General features: G+C 41.5%; 1 protein-coding gene and 1 non-coding gene across 7 annotated transcripts in view; one reads left to right on the top strand and one right to left on the bottom strand.

Annotated features, from left to right (window-relative positions):
* COL22A1 (collagen type XXII alpha 1 chain) overlaps positions 1-17,296 on the bottom strand; it is a 222,257-nt gene that overhangs the window by 130,181 nt on the left and 74,780 nt on the right. For all 6 annotated transcript variants that reach the window (XR_009742416.1, XM_061447681.1, XM_061447685.1 and 3 more), the window contains 5 exons: positions 11,035-11,146; positions 3,609-3,732; positions 1,990-2,265; positions 863-943; positions 140-253 (listed from right to left, as the gene is read on the bottom strand). Coding sequence is in view for 5 of the 6 variants with exons in the window: in XM_061447681.1 (XP_061303665.1) it covers positions 140-253; positions 863-943; positions 1,990-2,265; positions 3,609-3,732; positions 11,035-11,146 (707 nt within the window). In the remaining variant the exon portion in view is untranslated. The remainder of the gene's footprint in view (positions 1-139; positions 254-862; positions 944-1,989; positions 2,266-3,608; positions 3,733-11,034; positions 11,147-17,296) is intronic.
* On the top strand, positions 11,308-11,426 carry LOC133267389 (5S ribosomal RNA). Its single transcript, XR_009742756.1, has one exon. It is a non-coding gene; the product is annotated as a 5S ribosomal RNA (ribosomal RNA).

Genomic DNA, 17,296 nt, shown 5'->3' with positions numbered 1-17,296 from the left:
TGGCTGTCTCTTTCTACAAAGTGTTTTCCAGCTCTAGGTCTTCAAGTGCTTCACAAATACCCACTTGCATGGTGCCATACCCCTATTTCCAGACCTATCCAGCATGCTTCAAACGAAACACACTCATCCCAACACTCACCTTTTGTCCAGCAGGGCAGGAGCAGTTGAATGTCTTGAGGTGGCCAACTTGCTCGCTACCAACAGTGGGCCTTACTTCCGCTGGAGGTGCTTCAGTCAGGACCGTGACCTGGCACTACACCCAAACACCCAAGGTCATGATAAAGCCTTCAATGCTAGAAAACTTCCACTTCTACCCACTTTAGAGAAACTGCGTAGGCATTACTGGATAACACACAGCTAAATGAGTCCTAGTGAGGAACGCAATCCCACAAAAGCCATTCATTCAAGCAGCAGGGAAAAACATGGCAAAATGAACCATGAATCTCTTTAACCAAGATTGAGGGGAGAAGAATGCAAGGAAGGTGGAAGTTCATAATGACAGCTGGGCACAGGAAACTGGGTAGCAACTGTTTAAGCTCTTCCCAAATAAAACCAGTGGGAAACATGTTGAATATTTCAGGCTACAATTCTGTTGTTCCATCATCACTTCAGGGTTTTGTTTCCCCTCACAGTTTGACAAAGAAAGATCAACTTGGAAACGTCAAACCCCAAATTCCTTATACTCATCCCTCTGCGGTGGTCCTCTTCTGGCACTGCTGTGTTACCCATTATATAGTTAGGTTTCATTCACCATCATTAAACAAATTATAATCCCACACTGCCATATATTCCCTGATTTACGTAATAGACTTCAAGGAAGAGTGTTCATGTGAAAATGAATAAGTGACAAAAAGAATCTTACTGGTCCAGAGGGAATGTCACAGCAGGTCTCCAGCTCAGCATGCCGAGAATCACAGTAAATAACCATCCGTTGAAGATCAAACTAGAAGACAAAGTGAGGCAATATCTCAGAGACAGTGAATTATTAAAGACTGCATGTCCTTTTGCTTGGAAACAAGCAGAGCAGATGAATACAAATAAAAAACAGAGGGGGCTAACTTCCTAGTGATTCTATGGATCCTGTAGACAGTATCCATCTCTTTCTATCAATAATAGACCAATATCTCAGCATGATCCAAGAGTACTGAGCTAATGAGACCTTAAATATGCCTATTAAAATTCTGGTGCAGGTTTTCATGCACATAAGGAGGCAAGTCCTGTCCAAATTTCTGTCTGAGAAGACTTATTCTGACCACCTCCATCCATCCTAGAATTTCATCTAGACATGAAGTTTAGTTTTCCCCTGTTGTGCCTTGCATCTTCTGAAATTCTACCCTGCATGAGAAATGCTATTAGCATGTTTAATATGCACATTCCATCTATTTTGCACAGCTAAGAAAGATTACAGAAGTCTCAAAACACCAAACAATCACACATAAATTATATCAGTTTAATCCTGCTTCTGAATAATCAGGTCCAACCTACAGGCCTAAACTTTGGTTCAACTGGATCGAGTCATTTAATATCAGGTATCTTTTGTGGGGAACTGAAAACATGCCATGATCTTCCTGAGTTAACAACCTTTCTTTTTTCTCCCCAGATCTTCCTATCACAGATGGAAACATTCATAATGCCATGGTCAGACAGCAGAAGACCTTTACATGTGTAGTTCAGTATGCAGTTTGATGGTATTTGTGGATAATTTTCTCCGTATTTCTGATTTTCAATATTTCATATTCTGGGACTAGACAGAAAGATGAAATGTATTCCTCATTTTTAATCTCCATTACAGAGATACAGACAGTCTCACATAAAAAGACAACAAGTGCTGTAGATGATTCAACACCAATCTGTCTTAGCCATGTAACACAGGTAATATTTCAGTGACGCTGCTTCAGGAAAAGGGTATAACCCCTAAACACCCATTCATGTACTGCAAACCCAATGCTGATTGTTACTGCAGCTCTAATCAGCACACTCAGTACTTACATCAATGGGGACACTATCATACAAGCGTTTGCCAATCACAGTCTTTCCTTGAATGTCGATGTTTTCCCTGTCTTCAATAGGCAACACCTGCACCAGTCTGCAGTCTATGTAGAGTGAGACAGCCTTTGACTGAATGCTGAGGGCAATTTTGTGCCAGCTGCGGTCAAACAGATCACTGACTCGTTCATTGCGGAAGACCACTCTCACAGCGTCCTTGGTGAGCCCAACAGCGTTGTACTCTAAAGCTTTGTTCTCTCCATCCAGCCGGATCGAGACCTGAAAGCAGACAGAAGTGATTTTACTAATGAAGTACAAAGCCTTATCCTTACTTTTGCCTGCTTTCTACCACAACTGACACCCCCAGGTCAGGGATGGTACAGCATATGGCAAGAAGCCCAAGCAAATATCAGAGAATGGAGCTTTGTGTGAGATATGTACAGGGAGCCTGTTCTAGTAAATAAAGTCAGGGCAAAGCACAGGCTTGGGTGCAGACCTATGACCATCTAGAGACTTCTTTTCCGAGTATAATCCTTGACATGGTTTCAGCACATGCCACCTTGATGTCTCTCGGGCGATGCCTAGGCATGGCTGGGTGGTAGCACATGTCAGGGGCATCTCCCCAGAGGCAGATAACAAAGCTGAATTTGCTTTGGATCCCTCTAGCCTGTGCAATCCTCCAGTACTTCTGTGTTCTTTAGTGCCATCACAAGTCCTCAGCTATCCCATGGGACATGGACACATGACTTATTGCCTACTATGAAACCAATCTACTGAGCATGTAGCAGAGAAAACCATGTTTCATTTAATAAAGTACAGTTAATAATTGTCTTATAATCCTGTTGCCATTGTCTGAAACTCAGCCAAGTCCTCAAACTGCACCTATCCTTCCTCCAATGTGAGTTTCCCAAATCATTTCAAACACCACTCCCAAAGCAGCAATACTGCTTTAAATGGCTACGTGAGCCCAAACCAACAGCGCAGTTGAGAGCCATTGGAAATACCATAAGCACCATGTTTGTACTGAGTAGAAAACATACAGCCCACTCAAACGGCTCCCTCCTCAAACAGGCTTGAAACTTAGCATGCTGCTAAGAATATGTTATATAGGAACAAGAAGCCCTTTATGTACTTTAATGGTATTCTGAGTACCTGAGAGTACTTGACAGATATTATTAGATCAAATTCTGCAGCAGCCAGGACTCAGGGTTGTGGATCAATAAGGTCCTTATCCTAAGTCACCCACATCCCAAGCAGGGAATCCAAAATGCCTTTGCATGATAGCCAGAAGCCTGTGGAAAAACTTGAAATAGCTCACTGCTCTGCGGTACATCTGTGTGCCAACCTTCTTCCAAACAGGCAAAATGTATTCCCTAAACAGAATTACTTGAACAAAACACCAGAAATCCAAAAGTGGTTTCAAGAGCAAGGATGGTATATTTTTCGCCACCTTTACAACTAACACATTTATCTATCTGCATGCTAACAACAATCAAGGTCCATGCAAACCTACCTTCAGGACTTGAATGAAAGGTAAAGGAGTGAGAGGATAAGGCAAGAAAGCTGGTTCATGCAATAAAAGGTAAACAAGGCTGCTCTTGCTGTCTCAAAGGGTCTCTTACCTGTGGTATGCCGTACTTGTCAATAATCTGCCAAATATACCAGTCTTCTTTCCTGGAAGCCTTCCGGAATTTGAAGGTAGTTACAAAGGCATATTCATCAGGGAGACCTTGGGGAAATACATCCCTAGCATAGGGAGGGGAAAAGAGAATTTAGCAGTGAAGAGCAGAACTTCTAAAGCCCTCTGCATGTCCCAGCAATGCTTCCCAGGTGTATTATAGAGTTCCTACATGATCTGCTTGCTGTACTTGGCAGCCTGCAGAGAGATGAACCTGAGCTTTCACCCTCCAGGCAGTTCTGTACTCAAGGAGCCCTTTTTCATTCCAATACTGAAACTCCCAAATTAGGTAAGAAACAGTGAAAACCTTCAGTCTAGTATCCCTCATGTCAAAACAGTTGGTTTTCAGCTGATGATTCAGCTCATGCAATCTGTAAATCATTCTGCTCTTCTCCAGAGGCACTGGAGACCTGTAGCACCTGAGAATGGGCAGGCAAGACTGAAACCCTCTATAAAGTACCAAGTCATAGCAACAAATATAGTATTATTTGCCCCAAAACAGGCACTATACCTCATGCCAGTCCAAGATTTTCCTTGGCTGATGGCCTGGGAGAACAGGAAAACCTTCTCAAAATAAACATTGAAAACACATTAGGCAGAAATTTACTTAATGTGACACCATGATGCATGCATATTTCTGATGTAACCAAAGCCATGGTTACATCAGACTTATGCACCCAACATAAGAATATACAGTAACATGAGCATACAGGGCTGCACAGAAGGGATAACTAACCCAGTATTTATCCTTTACTGGGTGCTTAAGAGCGAGAATGAACAGAACAAGCCTCCCTCCTAGCTCTAAATCTAGGATCCAGGGGTCAAATTCAGAGACAGACAAAATTTCTATATTAATATTTTTTTATGGATTTATCTTCTTTTTATAGATTTAACTTCTTCAGTCTCCCCTTGAACTCAGGTATATTTATTACATTCACAACATCCTTTGGCAATGAATCACACTTTACTATCCACTGTATAATGAGCCTCCTCTTGTTTGTTTTGGATGTAGCTCAGTTCTCAGACAACACAATTAACTATTCTTTTTCTACATTTTATGCCATTTAGGATTCTGAAAACTTTGCTCATAAAGCCTCTGAGCCACTTCCTTTCCCACCTGAAGAGCCCCATTTATCCTCATTGTTTCCCATGCCCAAGCCAGCTTGCTCCTCTGATCATTCCTAAAATGACCCTTCCTAAATATCATGGCTTTGTTTCTGGATATCCGAGCAGTCAGGCATAAACATCCATTAGAAAACAAAGCATGACAGCTGGCTGTCATCCTAAATGATTCTATGATTCTACAATTCACAAACTAGCCCTCCCTGGTCACAGACCCACCACGCAGCATCACCCATCTCTCCTAAGACAAGGAAAATAACCAGACGCTCCCAGTTAAGAGAAGTGTGTCAGTTGTCTCCTTGTGGCAGAGTTGCCATGGAAAAATGAACAGGCATGACGAGGGCACTGAAAGCCACCATGAAAACCAACAGGATGTTTGGCAAGAGAGAGTCAGCTCAGTCACATCAGCCCTCCCAATAGGGCCCCCTGCCAGATCTCCTTCAACATTGACATGCCTTTGTGCAAGTTTTCTGTCAAAATGTGTTTGCACACTCGTCTTGTCCAAGTGTGTCAAAGAAGATGCATGCCTCAGCTCTTAGCATCACTGACAGTGTTGGCAGCTTTCCTCCCCCCCTTAAGAAACTTCATCCAAGTGGCAATATTCATAGCAGAAAAGGCATTGATTATCGCTCTGTTGCCTTGAACAAAAACCATGGATGTGTCTAAACAAGAGTGCTGCCAGAGGGGACATTTCTCTGTGGCTCATCTCCTCCAACTCTGTCATTTCAGCATACATGCCTTGTGAATTTATTTTCACTCACATAATCATAACTGGGTTTAATAAGTTCCCTTTCTGTCCTGCTCTTTAAGATTCTGACTCACATTTTGGGCACAGACAGCCCTATTGAACTACTTTCCTAGCTACAACCCACCACTAAATCCAACTTCTGACTCAATGAAAAGCAAACAGAGAAATGGGTCCTTATTTAATCGAGTGGTGGCACAAGGTAGGGGATTTACAGCTCTGAGGGTGGTTTGCTCTCTTCCTGATCCATAATGTTTGCTATTGCCACATCAACAGCAGCAGGACACATGCTTTCAGTACTGCTTTTCCCTAATGGCTTTTCAACTCTGCATATGCAGGTGTGCTTGGTTCCAAGTACAGATGACAGTGGCTGTAGCTGAGACATCATTTCTTTGCTGAGCAAGGAGGTATAGAAGCATGTTGTTGAAATTAATCCCCAAGATACCACATTGAGCCTTGGCCTGATGACCTGCAACTAAATCTGGAAGAGGCAACTGTTGGTCTCTGTACTGAGACAGTCTTTCTGGATTCCTCTGAGCTGGGAACAGGAATATCACCATACAAGCTTAGATTCAGAAAAGCTGTTCAGATGCGTTGGGAATTGGGTACCAAAAATCCTTCTGAGTCTGGCCATACCTCATCACACAGAGGCTGACAAATGGCCCATCAGGTGGATTTAAACTGATAGAAAGCTATAATGACCTATTACCTGTCAGCCTCTACTGACTTTTAAAGGTGATGTGGAACTGGCTGTAAGTTCCCAGCACAGAAAAGCTTTGTGCCAAAAGCAAATCTCAAGAAACTCTTGTTGCCCTGAAGATATGATAAAGGCTGTTTCTGAAGCCCTTAGTCCCTGTATCTTTTACAGAGGTGCATTAGTGCATAAATAACACAAAACTTTGTGAGTTTTCATTTATTTCCTCACTAAAAAGTGGTCTCCATCTAGAAATTCAGCTTTATTTAGGAATCCAAGGGCAGGAATTGCTGTCCCCAGAAATGTTTTATTTCCTTCTTTCACCCAAGGCTGAATTGAACTGATGATCCATAATATGGAGCTTTGCTGGATGCCTGGTACCTGCAGGGAGCACTCTGCTAGCTCTTTGGTCTATAATTCTGACAACAGGATGGATTGCAGAAGAGGCCTTTATAAAACTCCAAGACAAGAGCTTGGTGCTGCAGGTTACTCTAAGAGTTAATTAACCCAGCTACAAGGTCAGGTGAATCACTTCTACAAAGAAAAGAACTAGAATACCAGGCAGAAGACTCTTTCAGGCATTGCCCATTTTCAATATATAGCCTCTTTCTCACATGCTTTTGTTTGGCATAAGAGCCTACATCTGTGACAATCAGCATGAGATCCTACATCTATAATAATAACACAATGGAGAAAAATAAGATTATCAGTTCTCATTTCAGACACTGAATGTAACAACAATTAATAGGATGTCTGCATTTAGTGGGAATAATTAACGTAGTTGGGCAATTTGACCATTTTTACAACAGATAAAAAACATTGATATGAAATGCAATTTACTAAGATCTGAGAAACAAGGTTGGAGAATATCAGTTCGTTTCCATAGGCTCTTAGAATGACAAAAAAAAAAAGAAAAAAAAAAAAGGAAAAACAAGGAAAAGGGAAAAGGGAAAAGAAGGCTATAAGAGGATTGTCACAGAACAGAACCAACCCCACCTATACATCCATGGCAGACACTTTTTGGCCACTACTTTAGAAACCTCAGTAGTGGAACAGATATAACCTCTCAAAGGTAACTTCTTCCCGTGTTTCACTACCTGACATGTTGCAAATATGATAAATATCACTTGCTAACATAGGAAGGTTTAACTAGATCTTCCTAAAATAATATATTTGTTTTCCACAAGGAAATACATAAAGAACTTGTTCTCTTTTTGCTTCAGCCTTTTCTATGTTTGTCAGCTCTCCCTCAGTCATTTACCCTCTAAAAGACAATAAAAACCCACCCTTCAGACATTCCATTCCAGTCATGCTTGATCTCCTTACATTGAGGAGACTCAACGCTTATATTCATACTAGTTAATAACAGTGAGTATCCATTCTCTACGAGTGCAGATGAGCCAAAAGCTCTTTTCCCAGAGAGAGTGATCATAACCAAACTGCCTTTGGGGAGCAGTCTTTGCAGTCTTTGCCATGCGTCATCCTCCACACCAGGCCGAGGCACTGTCAATGTTATCATTGCTTGCCAACAGTCAAAATGAACTTGTTATGAGCACAAAAACAGGTGAAGAACACAAATGGTACAGGTCTGGCCCTGGGGCCCATGAATTTACCCTGTTTCACCAGCTAGGAAAGAAGAAGCCTACAAAGGATTCATCAGGTCTGCTCCTAACAGATATCTGACTACTAACTTCACAGCCAATTTGGGTAGACCCAGCTATTCTTCTAGATGACAAGCACTCATCTGACAATAGTGGCCATGAGATCAGACAGTGGCCACAGCAAGATCTTTCAACTGGGAGTCTGATTTCACCACTTTCTCATAGTAGTCGTGTGTTTCATTCCTAACTTCAGGACAGTATCTTGGTCTTTTCCAAATTCCAGCAGTGTGATATCAGGACAAACACAGCAAGGTTTATGTCCACAACAATGCAAGACTCAGAAACTGGGGAAGACAACACTGTACCAATATATATAGCAAACAGATCTGACTAAGGCCAAGCATCAGGAAGTTATGCGGTGTGGCAGCTGAGATGAGGACCAAGTCAGGCTGGAACCAGAGCAAGCAAGAGAAAACTGGGGGGATGCACATAGCCGGGAATTAGGAGTCAGGACTAGGAGAAATAGATAAAGGACAGGACAAGATAGACAGCCAAAAGCTTGGCATTGGCCAAGACAACAGTAAAGAGAAACAAGCCTGAATAACAGAGAATCTGGGACACACCTTTGGCAAGAAGGTCCACTGAGGAGCCATGAGCAACCAGTAGGACAGCCCCTTACCTGAGGAGTGGGGAGAAGCACCAGCCAGATTTATGGACCAGCCCTCAGACAGCTAGAGAGACCTGTAAGTCCCCCAGTGACCAGGACATTGACTGCAGCCAAATTCCTGGCTGTTGTATCTGGTTGCTTAAAGAGCCACCACAGAATGCCTCACCACAAAGAGGAAGAAAGTTCATAGTCATAGGCTCCAGACTGAAAGATGAGCAGGCACATTTCCCAGTCAGCTAAACTGGCACTTTGTAAAAGTACTAGTACTTATACAAAAGGATACAAATCCTTTAAGCAGATAATACAGTGGATTACATATATTACTCAGTTAATGATTTTCTATCTAATTATGAGATGTTGTTATCAGTTGCTAAACATTGCTTGAGGTTATCTGCAAGACAGGACAGATGTTTTGTTTTGTTTATTACTCCAATTATCAGTTTTGTGCAGCTTCACAAGATTTCATTTTCTGTGAGCAATGACTCTATATGCACCGTCTCAGAACCCTGACATCCAAAGGCTAAAATGAACCAAATATTGTGTTATATCTGAGTTCATTTCCAAACCACAAGAGTATGGAGGTTAAAATGCAAAAGGCTGAAAATATAGAACTTCTTTAATGCCATGTGTCAGTCAATTATTCAAAAGGAAGCTTAGTCATTTCAATCTACTGATTAAGGATGGTTTTACTTCTAATTGTCTTACTTATTGTAAAAACAACAACAACTAAATGGGTGCAATCTGAGCAGATGGAAAGTCATCATAGCTGGTTGGTCTGGCTTCACTCTCAGTCTTTCTGGGAAAACAATAACAGAAACAACACAACAAAATCTTCAACCCTTAATTTGAAAAAATAAATGAAATGGACAACTGTGTAATATGCACTAACCTGTTCCAGTGCTTACTGACAGTCATTGTTACAAGTGCCTTTCTTCCATGCTGTTTCTGATGTTGCTAACAGGTAGCCACTGACTTTCAGTCTACTACTATCATTAGCACCAAAGACCCTTTATTAAACTTTGATTTCCCAGAGGTTTTTACAGAGAGCAATCACCTGAGCTGTTAACTGCTTCTTAATTTTACCTGACTCCACTGTACTTCTTGTATTTCTCGCTACTAGACTTGCTTCACAGTTCTTTAAACTTTCATTCATTCCATTTCTATCCACTGAATGATGGAAAGATGGACTGGACATAGCATCCCTGCAGTGTAACTCGGTTGCCCAATATGGAGATAGCTAACTCATCCTTGACAGTTTCTACTTATATTCCCAAGGGTTGCACTAGTCCTATTTGTCATAGTATCACCTAAAGCTCAGATTCAGTAGCTCATCATTCCCAGAATTTCTTCAGTGGAAACTGGACTTCTTCAGTTCAATGGCTTCTTTCTATGTAGTCTTGGGAGCAATGTTTTATAGTGATAAAGCACTCTACCAATAGCTGTTACAAGGTGCAGCAAGCAGAGATTCTACCCAGAGACTGCTGTGAGCCAAACAAAATAGGTCTATTCTTCTCTTCACACACAGCAGTTATGTATATACTACTTATCAAGTCCAAGATGTCTTTAGTTGGCTGGCCTTCTCCCTGTTGATGAATTTACTTATCGTGAGACTTGACATCACATCATTTATGGACTTTATAGCAAGCAATTTTCCTTTCAGTATATTATATTTTTACTTTCTGTTGTTGTTTAAAGGCTGTGTGTTTATATGGAGAAAGAGGGTAAGGGGAGAAGGGCAAATCAATCCAGGATGGCTCCAGGATATTATGAAACCAAGCAAATGCAAGTTACAGGACAACCACAAAGATGCAGTGAGCTGAGTAAAAGAGCTAAAACAGAATAAAATATAACAGCCCTCATCCATGAGCAGGAAAAGAATTACTATTGATTTTTTAAAGCTGAAGTCCAAACCAGCACGGAGAAATTCACTGCAAAAATGTTAATGATGACAATCCAATCTATAGCTCATGGTTACTCAGTGAAATTATTCACTCACTCTTTTCAAGGCTAATGCTAGCAGGACTCAAATGACAACTTGAAGAGAAACTGTTGTGATAGACTATCACACAACCAGCAGCCTTAGATCATAAAAAGTCTTCAAGGACTGAATCCACATTGACACAGGCTTAAAAATTGCTCATTCTTTTATAAAACCAAACCCCATGTTAATTAACTAACTGATAACACCATCTACTAGGAACTGGTCTTTCGCGATTAGCAGATATATAGCTCAATGGGAGTGCTACTGAATATTCCTTTTAGAAGCTATTTGTGTCGCCCTAAATTCTTTGTGAATTTTTTGATACTGTTCCTCACAACCATTGAGATACACTGAAACCAGCTCATACTCCTCCAGGATGGATCCTGGAGTTGATGCAGAGGTTCCCAACCACATTGTATGAGTTCTTTTCCAGAACTGAAGGAGCTGATCAAAACAGCAATATATGCGTAGATATGGGATAAGTACTAAAAGGTTAACCTAGAGGAACCAAATCAGATGGGGGATCAGACGAAAATAAAGTGAAAAATCAGGGTACTCACTCAGTTTTCTGAACAACAGGAAAGCTTCCAAGTCGAACATAAGCACTCTGAATTCCATTTTCTTTCATGCCAAAAATTTGCTTAACGCTGAATGAATCCATAAGGTCAAATCCTGTCCATAATGGAAGTGTAAATATGAGACATTGATCAGGCAGCAGGACATGTCTTTCACTGTGCTTAGGTAGTTGTCTTAGCCCGCACAAACAGCACTTCAGAGATTAGCCTTGTTCTTGTTGGGAAAAGACAGAACAAAATTCAGACGTGGTCTAATCTGCCTATGGCCACACCACCCTGAAAACACCCGATCTCGTCTGATCTCGGAAGCTAAGCAGGGTCAGGCTCGATTAGTACTTGGATGGGAGACTGCCTGGGAATCCCAGGTGCTGAAGGCAATACCTCTTTGGCTAGCTTGGGTCAGGTGTCCTGTCTCTGCTTCCTCCCGGCTTCCCCTCCTCCCTGGCAGAGCATGAGACTCAGAAAGTCCTTGGTCAGGGTAAACATCACTTAGCAACAACTGAAAACATCATTTTTATCAGCACTGTTCCCAAGATGAAAGTCAAAACACAGCGCTGCAGCAGCTACCAAGAAGGAGAAAAATTGACTGCTACTGCTGAAGCCAGGACAAGTTCAAAAACCCAAAACCAAACTTTAATTCAGGTCCTGGAGAGGTTAGAACAGAGTTCTCCAGGAATAGTCATCATCTGCATTGCCCCAACACCCTGGAAATGCTGTGTAACATATTAATTCCTATGTAAAAAACTGCACGGGTACAGACTGAAACACTCATAAAACCATAGAATGGCTTGGGTTGGAAGGGATTTTCAAAGCTCATCCAGTTGCAACCCCCTGCCACAGGCAGGGGCACCTTCCACTAAGCCAGGTTACTCTAAGCCCTTTCCAACCTGGCCTTGAACACTGCAAGGGATGGGGTAGCCACAGCTTCTCTGGGCACCCTGTGCCAGCGCCTCAGCACCCTCACCCTTTTCTCCTTATCTCCAGTCTAAATCTACTCTCCAGTTTAAAACTGCTGCCCCTTGTCCTGTCACTATAGGCCTTGGTAAAAAGTCTCTTAGTCTTTCCTATAAGCCTTTTTTATATACTGAAAGGCCAGAATGAGGTCTTTCCAGAGCCTTCTCTTCTTCAACCTAAACATTCCCAGCTCTTTCAGTTTGCCTTTATAGTTCCAGCCCCATGATCAGTTTTGTAGTTCTCCCCTGGATCATCCCTAATAGGTCTTTATTGAAATGTCCTTACTGAACACCGCTACTCCGAGACACTTGCCTACATTCAATTTTCATATCATTTTAACATGACATAGTCTTATTCCAATGAACTCATCATTACTGTGAGTTAATAATCTTGACTGCAGACAATTGTATAAAGCTTCCGACTTTGTTCTGCTCTTAGGTAGTTGTCTCGGCCCACAAAAACAGCACTTCAGAGATTAGCCTTGTTCTTGTTGGGAAAAGCCAGAACAGACTGAACTGTTCTGACAAGGATTAGTTCAACCATAAACCACACACATGGGTACAGTGTCAATATGGTCCCAGGCACAACGAACCCATAGTTTTATGACATGAAGTCCTAGCTACTAAACCCTTCCAGGGGACAGCTGGGGTACAAATGTCCCATGCTCCTGAATTCATCCAGTTCTTCAGGGGTCAGTACTTTATGGATTTACAGGGGTTTTCTTTTATTTGGGCTATTCTAACCTATTCCCACATGCCAAATTACACGTATTAACTCCTGTGCGTGTAATTCCAGCACACAAACATGGTGATATTCAAGTAACTTCTTTTGATAAATTGATTTTAAACTACAGCAGTGTTTTTAGCTTCAGTTGGTAAGCTCCCAAAACCTTTCTAGAACAAATTAACACTTTTGCATGGTGAACTTAGGCCCTAAGAGTTTTGGGTTTCTCAGTTGCCCTCATGAACCTTTCGAGTTGAAAGTCACCGTGTGGCTTGAAATCAGCTGCGACAGGAAAAAGCACTCACCTAATATGATTCTCCAAATCTGCATGAACAAATAGGTGCAAAAAACCTAATGGGCCAGTCCCTGGGCAAATCATGGTGTGACAGCAGACAGCAAATAAAACATAAAGCTTTAATCACAGAACTTTTTCTGAAGAAATAGTTTGGTTTTTTTTTCCTAAGGAAATATAATCTTAATTGTTAGCAAAAACAGAAATGGTTGCCTGGTGCCGAGTTGAGGCCTTTTGTATTACAGTAACTTTCCTGGCTGTCAACAGCTTTTCCCTCCTGACCACTCCATTTTCAGCTATTACTGGACATTCAGGGGGGCAAATAAAGCAGTTAAGATGCTCCAGGGCCTCATGGTTCCACTTCATAATCACCTCTGCAACAGCTCTAGTGATACACGCTTCTCACATACTGTAATCAGCCACGACTGCAGCTATAAATCATAGCAAATAGACCATACCAGAACATGAGAGCTCCCTTCTGGCTATCACATATAAAAAAGTATGACCTGTCCATATAAGCCTTCCCATAGCTCATTTCAGCATGCAGTACGTATCCCTTATCTATACCGAGCACAGAAATGTGAGGGTAGCCATTGAGCATTGCTGATAAGAAGAGATGACACTTGCTGGGAAGGGAAATTGTCAACCATTTGTATGAGCTGAGCTGTGGATGGTGAAGGCTAAAATGCTGACCAAGTAAAGGAGTAATCTTAAGTCACCACAGCCCTCAAACTCATCTAATGGAGCTTGTACAGCTTCATTGCTCAAAACACACAAGTGAAAGACAGTAGCAAGAACTTCTTGCCAAGTTTTCCCATCATTAGCTCAGACCCACACATGGTCTCATCTTTCTCTGTCAACTCAAGTTCACATCATGAGCAACTGTGAGGGTCTGCACACTAGCATGCTTTTCCAATGAAACAAGAGGCAGAATGAATTAATCTCTCTGTTTGCTGCGATTTCGTAACAACAGGCAGTTTAGAAAGACTAAATAACACCATGAAACATATGTAAGGTTATTAAAACTGCATTGCAAACAGAACTTCCTGTAATGAAAATAACTCACGCTCACCATTTATTTATAGTCAAGATTGGATAAAGCACAAAGGTAAATCATAATAGAATATTTCTGATTCAGCTTATGGATTGGGAAATTGCAAATTACTTGACATATTTTTCATTAAAGGGGCTTGCTCTTTGGAAAATGACAGGTAGATCCATGGGAAGTTAAGCCCTAGATGTGTCAGAATCCACACCCAAAACTAGCAAATGGTTTTGTTTTAATCATGCTATTAATTTATTCTGTTCAGATATTGCCTCCACTTTTCTTAGAGGGAGCTATGAAACAAACTAATTCCTGGTCGCAGAGCACTTCACATGGGGTTCATCTGGCTAAATGTCAGCTGTCTAGACAGGGTAATAACAGTGGCTGTCATTCAGTTAGGCACAGAGAGTCAAACACAGGCGCTTCTAGGGAAAGATTAATCTCACACTAAAACAGAAGCCAAAAGTGCACGTTTCTCTTCATTGACATAAAGAAAGCTTTGGATGCTCAGGTAGCATGCTAACCCTCACCTACTAAAGGTTTACTGCTGGTGAGACAACCTCCAGATTTAGATACTTCATTGCCAACCAAAGCCCCATGGAGGTAATGGACACTGCAGATGCTGAAGGAATTCACTAGCATTACAGAAAATGTGGCATCAGGCTATACACTAAACAGTGAAGAACTGTGCTGAGGATGAGATACACCTCACCTAATTTTAGCTGTCTGAAAAGGAGATACCTGATGTTTGCAGGTTGCCTCGGTTCCATTGTTGGTCAGCAGAGAAATGTGGGAGCCTCTAAGAAGACAACTGATTGTATGTCTGAGATCTACCTAAAGATAGACTGAAACACTACTTGGCGGAGCCTCCTTCCTTCCATTCAGCAGAATGGGAGTCCTTACAAACAGTGATTTTCAGACTGCTGAAGCTGGGTGAGATATATTCTACTCATAGAAGATGTTATCTATTTGGTGCAGTGAATGAAGTGGAAAAGGAAAAGATAGTTAACTAATCATGTAGAACTTATATTTACATTTCTCATCTGCCATCAGGATTGAAAAAAGGTTGCAGATTTTTACATTCAGATTAGCAATATCTTAAGTTTGCTATCCTGACCATTCATTGGAAAAGTCTTGTTAAACAGCTACCATTTTGTTTCTAAGTGGGAGAAGAAACAAACCAACCCCAAGCATTATAATTTGAGCTGAGAAATAGGTCAAGAAGATTGCCCAGGTGGGATTGGAAATAAGATACTGAGGAGAACTTCCAAATGAATTTGTGCTTTAAAGCAACTTCTAAGATTGTTTCAGCTGAAGGATCAGAAAATTTATATTGTTGTTATTATTATTATCATTATCATTATTATTATTATGTTTACTTCATGTGCCTGAAGCACTGGATTGAGTATATTCCCTTGCTGACTTTAGGGCTGGACTGGGATTGTGAGGAAGACAGCATGATGCTTTTAATTTAGTCTTGAACCACAGTATTAATGTAAAAAATAACTAATGATGTAGTCATTTCTCTAATGCTTGAACAGTGTCTGGCTGCCAACAGTGCAGTGGAAACAGCTCACTTAGATCTTTCCCTGAACATCTCATTGGCCATTTAGTCTGTTGTACAGCATCTCTGGGCTGGAGTGACAGCAGATATATAGTGGGTCTTCCACCACCAAGGAAAGCCCACATTGTTAGTGCCATAAGGAAAATGAGATCCTACACATAGCTTCCCAGTCCTCCCTACAACTGAGATGGAAAAGAATATACCTGCCTAACTTGGCAGGACAAAGCTACTGTTATCTATTGTACCACACTCAAGCACAGGTTTAAAGGGTTGCACTTTCCTGTTCCCAGTTGCTTTGATTTAAAAGGTGTTTTTTTGGAGTACCAGGGCAGGTGGGGTTTCCCAGTTGCCTTATAAACTATTTAATCAGTAATGCCATAAATACAGCGATTAATAAGATGAATAATGCTCTTTGATCATAAGCCTCATACTACATTATAGCTACTAAAACAATACGGGGCCCCTGAAACCCTCTAACATGATTACATCTCCTGAAAAGCAGCACACCCTAATGCATTAAGACTAAAACAGTGACCTGAAAGAGAAGCTCAGGTTCATAACAGCATATTTGGCTTGGAAAACAATTTCTTGTGCACTGCTCTGTTGATCAAATCGGCCGAATGCCTCTCTACTTTCAAGTAATAACTCCCTTACAGGAAGCAGCCCATTTGTCCAGAATCAGAAAAACACACTCAGATCTGCCTGTTACAGGAAGAAGATGGCAAAACTTGGCACTAGACAATAAAGTGTGACCAAAGGATGATCAAATTATTTGAAGACCAGACTAAAGGAGCCATGGTAGGTTGCCCTGAATATGAGTTGGATTTCTGCCTGGTTCCATTAAGGATCTGATATGGATAGCATGGTGGCAGCTAGTGTGCATGATGTGATTTTCCTGTTTGTCCTGTGTTTTGAGGGAAAAAAAATACCCCTAAATTAAAATAGCACCCAAACCCAGAAAACCAGAGCAACAAAGGGACATTTTAATAGCCAGAAAACACAGCAGTGTGCACATTTGGAAAGTCTTTTCCAAGTATGATAAGGCCGTTGACTTTCTCTTTAGCCTGAAGAGCCCTTCTGAAAAAAGTGTCCTGCTTTGCATTCCCAAGGACCCCCAGATAACACTCACAGCAGGAACCACTGGGGTCCTGGTAATTGTGAAAGGTTCTGATGAGACCATGGCTCGGGTGGGAACGTGGCAAGCAGGTGAGAAAGGAATCAGGAAAGGCACTGGACATCAGAGCCTCAGGATGTTTTTGGGATTTATCTATTATGGAGGATTTCCAGCCACAAGCACTAATATAAAACAAAGCAGCTTTTGCAGGAAATGCTCCATACTCTGGTCTTACTTCACTCTCAGCTGAATTAGCAGCCTTGTCAAAGTACTGATGGAGTGTGACCAACAGCCAAGGTCAGGGAGGTTGCCATCAGCTACCTGAGACAGGTTCTCTGAGACTTCTGAAAATAGCCATCTGTATTGCCTGTGATGAAATAACATATGTTACTTGTACTAGAGGGAAGCCAATGGCCATATAATTTATGGTAGATGAGAGCAGAGTATAAATTCCTAGGAAGAACAATATCACTTGGGAGAGTTTCAGCGAATACCTGATCTTATCAATGTTCTTGCCTCACATTTCTTCAGTCTTGAAAGTTAAGGTTTCATGGA

Source organism: Pezoporus flaviventris, unplaced genomic scaffold (assembly GCF_033815535.1).
Source record: "Pezoporus flaviventris isolate CSIRO_AGI_PZ_B2104156 unplaced genomic scaffold, CSIRO_AGI_Pfla_v1 ptg000007l, whole genome shotgun sequence".
Lineage (NCBI taxonomy): Eukaryota > Metazoa > Chordata > Aves > Psittaciformes > Psittacidae > Pezoporus > Pezoporus flaviventris.
Note: the sequence above shows the minus strand (reverse complement) of the source record. Positions and strands in the feature narration are given on the sequence as shown.